The 15,017-nt window shown below is 43.4% G+C and overlaps 2 protein-coding genes across 2 annotated transcripts in view; both read left to right on the top strand.

Annotated features, from left to right (window-relative positions):
- The first annotated feature begins 509 nt into the window (after positions 1-509).
- Positions 510-9,304, top strand: rbl1 (retinoblastoma-like 1 (p107)). The gene is made up of 18 exons (XM_034870271.1): positions 510-649; positions 1,102-1,265; positions 1,495-1,559; positions 1,747-1,921; positions 2,326-2,492; positions 3,221-3,333; positions 3,454-3,557; positions 3,854-3,991; positions 4,216-4,380; positions 4,499-4,637; positions 4,969-5,196; positions 5,367-5,563; positions 6,217-6,393; positions 7,000-7,071; positions 7,436-7,523; positions 7,644-7,792; positions 7,900-8,064; positions 8,907-9,304. The coding sequence occupies exons 1-18, from the start codon at positions 532-534 to the stop codon at positions 9,099-9,101; spliced, it is 2,619 nt and encodes an 872-aa protein (XP_034726162.1). The 5' UTR covers positions 510-531; the 3' UTR covers positions 9,102-9,304.
- Positions 9,305-14,581: 5,277 nt separating this feature from the next.
- The window catches only part of tmem74b (transmembrane protein 74B), a 7,523-nt gene continuing 7,087 nt past the window's right edge, over positions 14,582-15,017 (top strand). The window contains exon 1 of the mRNA XM_034870442.1: positions 14,582-14,836. The gene's annotated coding sequence lies outside the window, so the exon portion shown is untranslated. The remainder of the gene's footprint in view (positions 14,837-15,017) is intronic.

Raw genomic sequence — 15,017 nt, 5'->3', positions numbered from 1 at the left:
GTCTCCGATATAGTTTTCAGTTTGAATTATGGACTAAATGAACCACGTCGCATCTCAATATAGTTTTTAAAGGGAAAACAACAAAATACAAACCGATGGCTCAGTTATCCAAAAAGTTGCTGATAGAGCTGAGAAATATATCAATATTATATCGTGATATGAGACTAGATATCGTCTTAGATTTGAGATATTGTAGTAGGGCATAAGTGTTGTCTTTTCCTTATTTTAAAGGCTGCATTACAGTAAAGTGATGTCATTTTCTGAACTTACCAGCTGTTCTATTATTTGCCTTTACCCACATAGTCATTATATCTACATTAGTGATGATTATTTATTAAAATCTCATTGTGTAACTATTTTGTGAAAGCACCAGTAGTCATCTCTACGATATCATTGTATTTGGCCAAAAATATCAGGATATTTGATTATCTCCATATAGCCCTAGTTGCTGATTAATTGTATTATCATATTTATATGTATTTGTGATATGTGTGTGTAATTCAACTGTGTGTTTGTACAGGTAACTTCAGTATGATCGGAGATGACCTAGTTAACTCGTACCACCTTCTGCTTTGCTGTCTGGACCTGGTGTTTGGAAATGCTCTGCTCTGCTCCAACAGGAAGGACCTCATCAACCCCACATTCAGAGGTTCTGTCTATGTATACATATGTGTGTGTGTGTGTGTGTGTCTATAATGTATGTTGATGTTGGCATAAATAAATGCAAATACGCACACTGCATTGTGATCAGATGCCAGCCAGTTTAAATGACATCTGTCCAGTGTGACCACATTCTCAGGAAAATATCGGCCCATCACTTTGAAAAGCCACCTAATTCTGCCTCTTCCTGCCAGCTTCAACAAGTCCAGCAAAGCTATAGGCAGCAGCAAGAGCTTTAATGTCTTTCCACACAAAAAGTGAATGAAATGGCGTTGCTTTTCTAGGAACACACTAGGGAGGGTTAACAACTCAGCCAGCTCTGCCTTACTAACTTGTGAGATAAAGATCGGAGTGGGCAGGAGTCCTCTTTAAGCACGTTTACACACTAGTCTGTTTGTGTACTACTGGAATGTATGCTCATTTGTGTGTGTGTGTGTGTAGGTCTGCCGGCTCTGTACCGCGCTGACGGCCACGTTTCAGCGGACGAGCCTCCCCCGTGTGTGTTGGAGAGGTTGTGTGAGCTGCACGACGGGCTGGTGGTGGAGGCCAAAGGCATCAAGCAGCACTACTTCAAACCCTACATACAGAAACTGTACCAGAAGCAGGTACGCATTCTCTCACACGTGCATATAATCATTCAGGTTTGTTTCCTGTGTTTTTAAAGTGCCCTCTTTTCTTTCATACTCACTTTATTTGCCCCTACACATTTGTATTTTGTACTGTAAGTATTCAGAAAGATTCCCAACCTCGATTTGACTTATTTAAGCCAACAAACTACTTTCATCTATCCGTTACTGTAAACTCACCTTGATCTTAACTTCTTTTCCCGATCAGATCCTGAAAGGCAACGAGGTCCATTTGACAGAACTGTTGGATCCTCAGAGCTTCGTTGATAACAAGTAAGCTACTCAGGGCCAAAAGGTTAAGGGTCGCTTTCAGGGAACAGTTACTGTCCTGATCCTGTCCCACTTTCCCTCACTCTGTCTCCTAAACAGTTCTGCAGAATCCCGTTTTATATTTGACTACCTATTAGAGACATTTCTGTGTTTAACTGTCCCTCTGTCTATGTGTGTGTGCTGTGTGCAGTAAAGCCATAAACAGGGAGTATGAGGAGTACGTGTTGACGGTGGGGGATTTTGATGAGCGGGTGTTTCTGGGAGCCGATGCCGACGAGGAAATCGGGACTCCAAGGAAGATTGTTCAGGAGTCTTCTGCCAGCCAGACGAACGCTCAGAGACAGCTGCAGCAACATGTAGAGAAGGTAAACACACACACACACACACAGACAGTGTTAACATGCACAGATGTACCAACATACAAACACTTGGCTATAGGCACAACTGAAAATGTAAATCTTTAAAAAATAAATATAAATATATATATATATATATATATATATATATAGATAGAGAGAGAATAGATGTGGATTAATCTGACACTAGAAATAGTCTGAAACAAATGCACTATTTCCTCCAATTTGTATTATTTACAAACTACAGTAACCAGACTATTTTATTTATATATCTATATCTATATCTATCTATATATATATTTGGACCAGCATGGTAAGAAAGAAACATGTCACCCAGTGCAGCTGTGTGGCTCACTGATGCATTGTTATGGCACAGAGGAAGACGTGAAAAAAAGTACTGTGTGTTTGTGCAGTCTGGCTCTCTCGCTCCCTCCACCCCTCTGACGGGACGAGTCTACCTGAAGGAGAAGGACCTGCTGGTCACACCCGTCTCCTCGGCGACGCAGAGTGTCAGCCGGCTGCAGAGCATGGTGGCGGGGCTGAGGGCGGCCCCCAGTGAAAACCTGCTTCACGTCTTCAAGTCAGTTCCTCTTTTTGTCTCTTAGCCTCTTTCTGCATCGCGTCTTGTTTGTTGCAGTCGAGCTGCGTGGATCATCATTAGACCAGAGTGGAAAAACAGGGGAGGGAATTATGGGGGAGAAGAAGAATAGTGGGGTAGATGAGACACTCAAATCGAATGTAGTTCATGATCAGAGAAAGTATAAAGGACCCATTATGTTGCTTGTTTCTGTACTGTATTGCTTTAGTAAGGCCAGCAACATCTCACCTCCGGTCGGACTGACTACTAGTTTGGGTGGTGTCATTTTCTTCAGTCTGTGGCCCAACAGGGGGATGATATCTTCAGCCTAACGTTAGTGGAAGTGTTGAAAAATGAAAGCATCAAGCGTTAGGGGTGGACGATTCAGAAAACGTCATGACTCGATTCCGATTTTTAGGCTCACGCTTCTCTCTGTCTGTCTCTCTGTCTGTGTGTGTGTGTGTTAAGAATATGAATAGAATTTTGGAATTCTCTGAACCAATTTTGCAATTCAAGCTCTACATATTTTTTTTTTAAATTTGTATCAAGCATGCATTTTAGATGAAGGCGAGGATATCCAGCTTTTCTTCGTCCCGGTTATCTCAGCGCTCTTAAATTATTTGTACGGGACGAGGGAGTTTTCTACCTGGAAGTTATTGTAAATAAACATTGTGATTGGGTATATAATCAAACAGTCTCCATAGTAACAGTGTGTCCTGTGCTGTTTGAAGGTCTTGCTCCAGAAATCCCACAGAGTCCATACAGAGCAGAGTCAAGACACTGGGACAAACCTTCAAAGAACATTACACCAACGACTCCGAGGACATGCCCGGCTCTCATATAGGTACGACACACTCTACCTTATTGCCTCAGTTGGGACAAATTTTATAAATATATATAGATATATAGATATATAACAGTACTTCGCTGTATCTTTGCAGTATATAACTATATTTTATTTCAGACTTTGCAGAGAACCGTTTAAAACTGGCTGAGATCCTGTACTATAAGATCCTGGAGAACGTGATGGTGCAGGAGACCAAACGGCTGCAAGGCAAAGACATGAGTGTAAGCAGCAGCCACAGAACAGTGTTTCATAGTCTGAACTCAAAGTCCCATTTACCAGCTATTCTAAGTCTTTCTATTGTTCTTATTGTCATTTCAACTGGTTAAAAACTATTTTGAGGCTATTTTGTTACATAAACGTTGTCCCAAGAACTTCCGTGCAGGAGTCTATTTGCTTTTATGTCTACTGTAAATATTCCAATAATTTAAAATGCATAAGACTACTCGAGTGGTGTTTTATTTGTTGGCTGCCACATCGAGGTGTGATATTAAATAAATATAAATGTGTTTGTGTATAGGTGTTATTGGAGCAGGATATCTTCCACTGCTCCCTGATGGCATGTTGTCTGGAGGTGGTGTTGTTCTCCTACAGCTCCCAGAGAACCTTCCCCTGGATCATCAACATCTTCAAGCTGACCCCATTCTACTTTTTTAAGGTCACACACACACACACACACACACACACACACACACACACACACACTCTCACACTCACTCACTCACTCAAAAACATACATGCTTTTACATCTTTAAACTGCCGATCAAGTCATTTCACTGACTCCCCCATTGTGCCGCTTGAAACAAAGTTGTATCTGTTTGCCTCCATTTACGGAATAGTTAGTATATGAATATAATATAACTAGATTTATTGTGGGTTAAGGTGATCGAGGTGTTTATCCGCTCAGAGGAAGGCCTGTCCAGAGACATGGTGAAGCACCTGAACCTGATCGAGGAGCAGGTTCTGGAGAGCAGAGCGTGGAGCGCAGACTCTGCCCTGTGGAGCGTCTTGCAGGCTGCTGGGAACAAGGTCCCCACGGTGGAGGAGGTGGGCAGGAAACACACACCAGGGAAACACACACGTTTTATACACAGCAGGGACGTGCTCCAGATGTCTTGCTTTCTGTCTCCCTCTTCTTATTCTCTATCTCCCCTCATCTCTCTAGGTAAATTTTTCCTCCAGTCTGGACTCTGGTTCTGGTTCTACCAGCGGAGGTCAGTCCCACCTGCCTCTAGTTGCCCTCTCCCCAATCATCCACCCCCGCATCAGGGAGTTCAGATCAGGCCTGGGCAGTGCACGCAAAGGTGGGTGTTCAGCTGTTTAGCTACTACCTGGTTAGTGTAGTAACATATGTGCTAGGGCTGCACAATAGACTTTTTTTTTTATTGTCATTGCATTATTAAATGGCCCACTAAATATATTGCTAATCATATTATTCATCATATTATTCAGCTATTCATCATCTAGCCTTTTTAATATTCAGTTTAGCATTTAGTAAGAGAAAGTTGGAAATGATTTTCTTTCATTTTGTTTGAATTCAACAAGCAATTTGTGGTATTTTGACCACAAATACATATTGTCCAGCCCTACCATGAGCTATGATCACCTTTAATATCTTTTATATTTTTCCCCCAGATGTGCCTCCCTCTCCGCTTTCAGTCCATGACAGGTACAGTTCCCCGGCAGCTGGCAGCGCTAAACGACGGCTCTTTGGGGACGACCCTCCAGCCCGAACCCCAGGGGTGGTCCCCCTCGGGAGCCCGATGACATCACCGGCCAAAAGGTTGACCTACGGCTCAAGCAGCACCCTGAGGATCGGACCTCAGGGCGCCCCTGCCACCGTCCTCAGTTTCCCACTGCAAGGTAGACCAGACATACGCAGGTTTACATAACTGAATACCAAGAATACAAAGGGGGTGAAGCACAACTGCTCAACAGCTGCATGATTATTATACTCCGTCATGTCTGCTTACTGACGAGACGGATCAGCTGAAACAAGGTTTGTGTGTGTGTGTGTGTGTGTGTGTTTCAAGGTTTGAATAACGACCGCACTATCACACTGATCCCGGTTCAGCCGTGCGACTCCTCTGGTACCATCACGGCTCAGTTCCTGCTGACCGCCTCGCCGAGCCGCGCCACCATCGCCTCTGCTGCTCCCCCAGCCTCCGACCCCCAGGCAGGCATCAGCCGGCCGCGACGTACCGGCTCACTCGCTCTGTTCTTCAGGAAGGTAGGAGGAAAAAATGACTGAAATGATTTCTAAGATTAATTTCCCGTTGATTGACTAATTGACTAAAATGCTTTAAAAGCTATTGTGGAGGAGAGAGTGGGGGCAAGGTGGAGAGTGGGGGTGTGGCCTTGACCAACTGCCACTTTGCCTGTTTGAAAACCATGATGTCTCTCTCTCCTGGGTGGGTGGCAAATTATCTGGGTGGGCACAGCAGAGAAAGAGGAGGTAACTTTTCCCCTTATGACCTCATAAGGAGCAAGATCGGCTCATCTGAGCTTTCATCTTCTCAAAGGCAGAGCAGGGTACCCAGGTCTCGGTTTACACCTATCACCATATCTAGCCATTGGGGGGCTATAAGCAGGCTGGGGGAACTCTTATTAATGTTTAAAAAACTCATAAAGTCACATTTTCATGCCATGGGACCTTAAAATCACTCAAAAGTTTATTTTGTAGGACTTCTAAGACTTTGGTTTAAGATTTTCTTGTTTTGTGAATATTTAGAATATGTTTTGTATTTCTTGTCCTTTTCTTAATTAAATAAAATGGAAGGTTATTTCCATATCAGGTCCTCCAGTTTGTCTAATAGAATATCCACTTTAGCCGTCTGTGTTGTTTTCCTCCACCTGTTCGTTCTTCTTGGTGTCTGTCTGCAGGTGTACCACCTGGCCAGCGTACGTCTGAGGGACCTGTGTGTGAGGTTGGACGTCTCGTCGGAGCTGCGAGGGAAAATCTGGACGTGCTTTGAGCACGCTCTGGTGCACTGCACTGGTCTGATGCGGGACCGCCACATCGACCAGCTGCTGCTGTGCAGCGTCTACATCATATCCAAAGTGAGAAAGCTTCACATTTAATAATAACATATTTTATTTTATTTTACCTTTATTTAACCAGAAAGAAAACTCATTGAGATTAAAAATCTCTTTTCCAAGAGTGTCCTGGCCAAGTTAAGCAGCAGCACAAACAACAAGGTTGCAGACATATAACAAAATACATATATCATAAACATAAAACATAAAACACTTTATGCTGTTAATAAATAGTGAATAACAAGGTCATAAAATATCTAAAATTCAACAATAGTGAATAACAACAAGGATCATCAGAATAATCAATCATAACATCTACAGCCATTGTGTTCAATATGCAAGGCAAGGTTGTTACCTCATAGGCAAATTTATGGCAGCTTAACAAGATTTTAATTTCTGAATGAATATGTTGTACCTGGAGGGAAAGGTGGTTTCAGGCAGCTTCCCTGAACACTGTTTCTGGGTTGTGCAGAACCCTGACTGTAACTACAGACCCGCCAGAGAAAGACAAACCTTCTGTCTGCAGTCCTGCACATGGAACACAGCTATCAGAAACCCTGTTACCGCTCACAATAGATCTGCGTTCTTCACCAACAGTCTAGATTACACGGGTTTCTGTTCCTCTTGCAGATCACCAAAGAGGCGGTCACCTTCCATGACATCATGAAGTGTTATCGCAGCCAACCACAGGCCAGCAGCCATGTAAGAGACGCACATGCACGCGCACACACGCAATTTACAAACCACTGAAAAACATCAAAAACAGCTAAACTGAATATAGTAAAACCTGTTTATATGCTGCTTTTGTAATATAATTACAAAATGCTGTGATCAAAATGTATAATTAGTAGGTAATAATGGAATAAATTTAATGTCTATCAGTGAACTAACCCTGTGGTCATGACGTCATCAGAAGTAACAGTGTTTGAGTTGGGATTGGCTTGATATAGAAAGTTTGTTTTTTAACCAGATAGAAAAACTACACAAATACTTTTTAAAGAAAGTTGGACTTGTAAAATGATTTTATTCTTTGTGTGTGTGTGTCTGCGTGTGTGTGTGTGTGTAGGTGTACCGCAGCGTGTTACTGCGATGCACCCCCATGGAGCAGGTAACCGATGAGAACATGGAGGTGGATCCTGTTTCGGGCGGCGAATGTAAGATCTCTTCTACATAAACACACTATTTAGGACTATTAGGATGTTGGCCTGTGGGCAACTTCAAGTAGCTGCACCAAAAATGTGTGTGTGTGTGTGTGTGTGTGTGTGTGTCAACAGCCGCAGAGAAACCCAATCCGGTCCCAGGAGACACAAACTCAGACCAATCAGGGGAGGAGGAGCGTGGCGACCTCATCCAGTTCTACAACAACGTCTACGTGCTGAAGATGAAAAGTTTCGCTCTGCGTTACGCCACCCACGATAACCGGGTACGACACGATAACCTGCAGGGATCTGTTCGGTGTATGATAATCAGCGCAGTCCACTTAACAAAAGTCTACATAATCTGACTGTGAATGTGTGTGTGATCCTCCAGACGGACGCTCCTCCTCTCTCTCCGTTCCCATCGGTTCGGGCTCAGCCTCTCTCTCCTCGTCGGGTTTCTCAGAGACACTCGCTGTACGTTTCCCCTCACAAGAACTCTGCAGGCTGCCTCACACCCAACTCCTACACCTACAGGATCAACAGCAGCCCGTCCAAGGCAAGGACACACACACACACACACACACACACACAGAGGAGGGTTTTATTGCAAGCTGGCAAAATTGTGTTCCTCACATTTGATAAGTTGACATTTCAAACACACAGCTGGCTCTGTTATCCTATGAGTTATGTTGTCCAAAGGCTGTGAATAGAGAACTGTATCATTTGGATTATTACATTGAGCTGCAGGCTCGTTAGACATTAAAGACACCATTGATCCGTTTGATAATGCAAGCTATTAATACCCCTCCTCCATGTTCACCAGTCTGCAACAGCCCCACTCACCATTCTGCTGCTTTTTTGCAGACAAAAAGCTGTGGGGGGGGGGAGGGGTGTTCATTTACTGAACGGAATACTTCACCTGCAAAATGATGATTTGTATATCAACTGCTCACCCTGCGTTGCCATGACATCGTGATAGAAACGTCGTTTGTTGCCTCCACGTCGAACAAAACGACACAAAACCTTCTTGATGAGTTAAAGTGAGAGGAAGCTGCAGTTAACAACACAACTACACCAAAACGGGTTTCCAGGCGCCCAGGTAGCTCCGTTGGTAGAGCAGGCGCCATGTAGAGGTTTACTACTCGACGCAGCTAGTTGATCCATCAGCCTGTTGCTAGACCTGACTAGTGTTGGAAAGGAAGGTTAGAGCAAGGTGCATGTGTTCTCACACGCTAGAACGTAATTCATCCTGAGGGAAGTGTTTGTTTTCCAGGTCAGAGTAAGAGAGTGGAAATATAAAATAAGGTTCTTATCCAAAACATACACCACTAATAATCTCTCCCTCTCCCTCTTTCTCCCTCTCTGCTCCTTCGTCCTCTGTCTGGTCCCTCCATCCAGGAGTTATCCGACATCAACCGGATGATCCGGCAGGGCTCGCTGAGCCGGAAGAGGGCCTTCGCTATGGAGGGGGATGTGATGATGTCATCGGTGTGCGACTCCCCCAGTAAGAGGGCGTGTCCAGAGAGCGCCAGCAGCCCCGACGTGCTGCTGAAGATGCTGCAGGACGTCGTGTCGGAGCGCCAGAGCCACTGACGGAACGCCAGGCGCACAATCACGGAAAAACATTGGAATGAATTAAGTTTCATTACAGAACTGTTCCTCGCTTTAAAAAGCTAAACGTTAATGACGAAAGGAGACAATAAGAGTCTTTTTTCATCACTGATGTGCGTATTAGCTCCGACCTTTTTTAATATTTTATGACCTAAGGGTCATAGAACCGGAGCAGCAAATAATGGCACAAAGCCTGCCATTTAGTTTGATCTAAGTAACCCCCAAAACCCCTCCCATTCTAGAACAATCTCTAGAATGGGAGATACGAGCCAGACCAGGACTCAAACCTCAGTGACGGACACCCTTCACTTGTTCTACCTTGTGACTCGGCAGCAGTCTGTCAGGTAGCCCAGCTGTTGGAGCATCTCCAGCCACCGCTGCACGTCGGTGGGATAAAAGCACCCGACACGCCCACTACTGTTAATGCAATATATACCTTATTCTCCTGAATGTAACCTGGAGTCCCAACAAACCACCCATAATGCAACACTCTGCAGCCCTCTGTTACTCTAAGGAGAATATCTGCTGCTGTGAATTACATAAATGAGTAGTCCTCTTATATAATACAAGTGTGTTGAATTGGCAGTTTTATTGAATCACTAAGAAGTTAACAGTCTTTCAATCAGTTAATTGTGAGCGTTGAGTCCCACAACCTTCATCAGGAAGTTTCATTTTCCTAATCATTTTAATCGCCGTGACAACCGTAGACACCATGTTTGGTGTTTTCTGCTCACACAGATAAATATATACAAGTAGTGAAGAAGAAGTTCTTACCTGACGTTGATCTTCAGATATTGGAAAGGACTGAAGTTGATGGTTTGATTCCCATACAGCCCGTCATTCTTCACGCCAGGTCAAAATATATGTAAAAAAGTCAACGATTTAAACCGTTAACTTGTGTAAATAGTTTTCTTAGACAGGATGAGAGGAATCCCGCTCTACTGTGCATTCTCTAGTATCAAAGCCGTCTTCCAGAGATCCTTTACTACGTAGTTTTACCCTCTCCTTTAATCGTCCCTGTTTGTGGTTATGAACCATTAATGGCGTACAATGCTGTAAAAAGAAACGCAGCATTTTTGTGTACCTTGTGTGTAGTATCTACACTTGATGTTTTATTGAATTTGATCTAAGGATTTATTATGTGCTGTTCTGTTCACACCTAGTTCTCTTAAAGCACACAAGGAAAGCACATGGGGGAAAAAGAACCTCTTGTTGTAAAAATGCAAATTAGCAGCCTAAAATATACAATTATGAACATGAATCTGTAACCAGGGAACACATTTGTGTCACGTTAGTGCTTTTAAACTCCCTTTAAGCTCACATTTGACAGTCCATGGTTTTACAATAAAATGTACTTGTGTTGTTTCATTTGACTTCCTCATTTCGACACACTTATCTCTAAATGGTAATTTCTTTTCTTTTTCTGAATGTTGTTTCTGTACCCCTCCCGTTTCAAAGGTCATTCCTAATCTTGAAAGCCTGATGTGATCCAAAGCTCCAGAAAGGACACTAAATCAACCTTGTTTTCTCAACTTTTTATATTTAAAAAAAATGTAGTTGCCTAAAATTACATGAAATGAAATTGTTATGAATGAATTTATAGAGCAGGGAGTCCGGAGTGCTGGGGGGGCCTTCAAAATAGTTGTTTAATAACAATAATAATTTCTTTTTGAAAATTAAAAATGTTCTTAACTTGACTCCAACATGTGATTGGCAAATCCAGTATACCTCCTCACTGCTAAGTGGCCGATGGGTAAGGTAGTCCCCAAGATATCATCCACAGATACAGTTCATACTATTTTACTGGGCCACATGGATGTGTGTGTGTCATTAAAACAGGATTTATATCAAATACAACAATTATTATGCTATTTTACTGTTATAACTAAGTATTCTATGTTAAAAAGGTATGTAAAGAGGCTTCAGACCACCCTACAGGTTTTGTAGGCCCAGTTTAATATGCAATTTCATTTTAGAATATATATATATAGAAGGAGGTCCCTGCTCCGTCTCTCTTTCTGTTAAGGAGGCCTTGATTTAAAAAACGTTGAAGACTCTTGACATATGAATTATTTATTTCTGAGTTATTATTTCTTGTAGTTCTAAAGATGATGTCATACCAAAGTAATAATTCCATCCACTAAAGTATTCCACTCACGTCATAGCTTATTTCTTTGTTTTAAGCACTGTAATCATATCCTGTAGTCCCTAAATCCGGGTCTGTTTTGGTAGTTAAAAACCTGCGTTCTTTGATGTTTTTTAATCCAAATTCCGACAGATTAACATACTCCTGATTTTAAGATGGCCTGAACATATTTTCTCTCCTTTAGCTCTGTTTTCATCTCGACCAGCCCCAGAGGGGACAGCATCTGTCCCTCGAGCTGAGTCAGGTAGCACCACAAGGGACGCAGTCACATCACAACGCCGTTATTTCTATAAAAATAGGGACTTTAGCAGCTTTAAACCTTGTTGACTGAAGTTAGGTATACACACATGAACCTGAGCTCCGGCGAGGAAAGGTGTGTGCCTCCTTTTAAGGAGCCTCAGAGGGAGGGAGAGTGAGGTCCCATACATTATGCATCCTCCTGGGCCTTGATCCCCCACGTTACCATGGCAATCCTGTCAGTTTCTATCCCCCTAAATCTTCAGTTCATTTCTCTGTAGACATTTTATTTGTCCTAAAAAAGCAGGACTTTTATGAATCTGGCCTTCAGATACAGAACGTGGGTTACGTGTTAATATGAAAGGTCATATTTAATTATTAGTGTTTGGCCCAAAAACTTTAAAAAAACTGACAAAACTTTGAGGTAATGTGATTGAAACGGTATGGCCATTTTAAAGGTTGTGACTCTCTACCTAACATCTGCACTGTTAGCAGCTCAGTTGCTTACTAAAATACGTCAAGTACTGTACCTCTACTTCTACTGGAAACGTGGGGTTTCCTCCCTGTTTTGTGTGAGTGGACGGCAGTCGAGCTCCCATTGGTCCTCTACCTGCTCGTTACCATGACAACACACCTCTTTCAACACATTCAGGGAATGATAGTATTGCGTTCCTTCTGAGATGACTCACTCAGAGACGTGTGGGGGTGCAAAGTCTTTCTTCTCAGGCCGCTGATGAAGACCAAAGATTATCAGGCTTACCAGTGGCCTCATTATTATTCTGCTGTTTAAAAGAAACCTAGTGGGTCCCAGCATGAGGTCTGGGGACTCACAGGGTCTTTATTAGGGAGCACCAGAGTGAGATGACAGAGTAAAATAAGTCATACTTAAACCTAATAACCCTTTGATTCAGAGTGAGTTCAGAAGCCGTATGTTTTCCACGTCTTTATCCCTGTATGGATCACACGGACTGCTCTGTGCAAGACCAAGAGGATCTGGGTAGGGGGGTCGATGGGTGGGTCCTAAAACATAAGACGCTCACCCAGGAAACGTGTGTTCTTGTCCTGGGAGTACTACTTAAATTGTTTTAGCCCACACCACAATCTTTTTTTTAACTTGTCGTTTTGGTGCACAAAGTTAACTGTCGTCACCTTTTGTTGGTGAAACATGACTACGTCCTTATGTCACGGGAATTCTTGTGCAAAAGTTTTTATACAATATAACAGCCCATTCATGACAATGCGAAGAATTAGGAAATGATGGGTTCTTCTTCGACAGTCAGTCTGTTAACTAGACCGAGAACTGTGAGTTAGTTTCTGGTGAAATGATCCTCTGAAATCCACAGGACCTTAATTAAAGGGACCCTCCATCAACGCCAGTCTATTAGACATGGTAAGGAGTACAATGGTTTTAGTTTAAGTGAGAACATTACATGTAAGAATCCCGGAAAACGATGCAGGACCATCAGGCACGGCAATGTGTTGGCCAGTATGTGAAATTGCACGTATTACTAGTAGATGACTATGTAACATGGATGTATTCTGCTGTTCATCCCTGCATCGCCGTGACAACAGATAGAATAATTGCCCCGGTAAAATACTGTTAAACCTTCAGCTGAACTTGGCTCTTGTCCATAATACTTGTAGTAGGCCTAATTACCAACTGCAGATATAGTACTTTATACTACTTGCAGAATAGCCTCTGTACTAATACTAGGATCGGTTGTCATCGGCATCAGTGATCAGAAGACTCCGAGAATCCTGCAGCGGGTTCTTGGGGATTGAACACTGGTGAGGAGAGAAGAACCCCATAATGCTTCATGGATACACTCCCATCTCTCCATCCTGTTGAACTGAAAACAAGGGCCCGATCTAAAATTAGCCCGGCTGAGTATAGAGGCCAGCTCTGGAACAGAAGCCTCTCAGGGGGGTCTCTGTGCCTCTGACCTTACGTCTCCACAAGGTGAGAGACTCATAATGGTCCTGAGGCTGGGCAGAAACCCTCCCGGCCACGGTGACCTGAGATTATTTAACATTTCACGCGCCGCTGCCTTTGCACGGAGGATGACTTCTCGCCGACAGCCGGTGTTTCCTTCTCTGAGAGAGCAGTGAGATCACTCCAGGGTTAACATTTGTGACAGATGCTGGCGGACAACCTCCACGCTGATGTGCAGAGGAGATATGAATGTAATAACTAAAATAAAGATTTCTCTGGAAACATTTGAGATTCAGCACATAGGTCTAGTTGTTTTTAGACATTTGAAATCTTTGAAGGATTTAGGCCCACACAGAGACTATCAGTCCCTTCTGTGATGGATTTCTCTCTGGATGAAACATCTATAACAACATGTCATTGCTGCTGCACTAGGCATGTGTTGCCATGGTAACAGGCATGGCTCCTTTTACACACACTAAGGAGCAGATTTTTTATGACTCTTCCAAAATCTTGGACTACCATTTTTAGCTGTGAGATTAAACCCCAGTGACCCTTCATTTGAGGATGTGGAGCTCGAGGCAGTCGGTCAAAGGGACATTTTCCTTGTTTTAGGGACTTTCTTTCAAACCTGTGGACAGGATGTTAGTTCTGTTCAAATCAGAGGGGCGTCCACTGTCCTCATCCCAGCTGTTTCCTAAGTTGAACTGAACAGTTAAGAGTTGCTTTTACCTACAAAATAAATTCAACAAGATCCAAGAAGATGTCCCACTGTATCATCTCATGGTGGTTAGCAGGGGGAGGGTAACCAGTCATCTACTCACGTAGGCCTACTTGGAGGAGGACAATTTTGAAATACTTGACGTAAATATACCATTGTATGTTACTTTATGCTTGTACTACATCTCAGAGAGAAATACTGTACATTTACCCCACTACATTTATCTGAGACTCAAAGTTCATTTTTATTCTTTACATAAAAATGATGTTATGCTTGTATAACATAATATAATGCAGTATCATACTGCTCATCTACAAATAACCTAAAACCTGGCTCCACATTGACCAACTACAACATTAATACACTTTCACATCAATCTCAGAAAAACCCACACAGGACATGTGACGACATGAAGGGGGAGAGAGGGAGGAGGACAAGCAGCAAAGTGCCACAGGTCGGAGTCGAACCCGCGGCCGCGGCGTCGAGGATTCTAACCCATCTACGTGCGCCTGCTCCACCAACTGAGCTCACACAGGCTGCTTTGCGCATGATCGGTCTCACCTCGGTCCTCCCTCCCTTCCTTTCCTCCCCCTCTCTATCTGCATCCTCCTCACACATGATCCAGCAGCATCCATCTGCCCGGATGCGTCCTGGTTCCCGCCTCTTCGCGGCATCAGCACCAGGTAAGACCCCGCTGTCATCCCGGTCACTGTACGCTAACACCTCTGATGGATTTCCCTGCATAAGGTCGATGCAACCCGCGATGATTGTACGGATTCAGCTCCGAGGAGGGCTGGACTCTGCCTAGCCGTGATCCCGAATCCATCCCCGGTGTTCCCCTCCGGAGAGTAGCCTCATCGGCAT

This window comes from Etheostoma cragini, chromosome 4, assembly GCF_013103735.1.
Source record: "Etheostoma cragini isolate CJK2018 chromosome 4, CSU_Ecrag_1.0, whole genome shotgun sequence".
Classification (NCBI taxonomy): domain Eukaryota; kingdom Metazoa; phylum Chordata; class Actinopteri; order Perciformes; family Percidae; genus Etheostoma; species Etheostoma cragini.
Note: the sequence above shows the minus strand (reverse complement) of the source record. Positions and strands in the feature narration are given on the sequence as shown.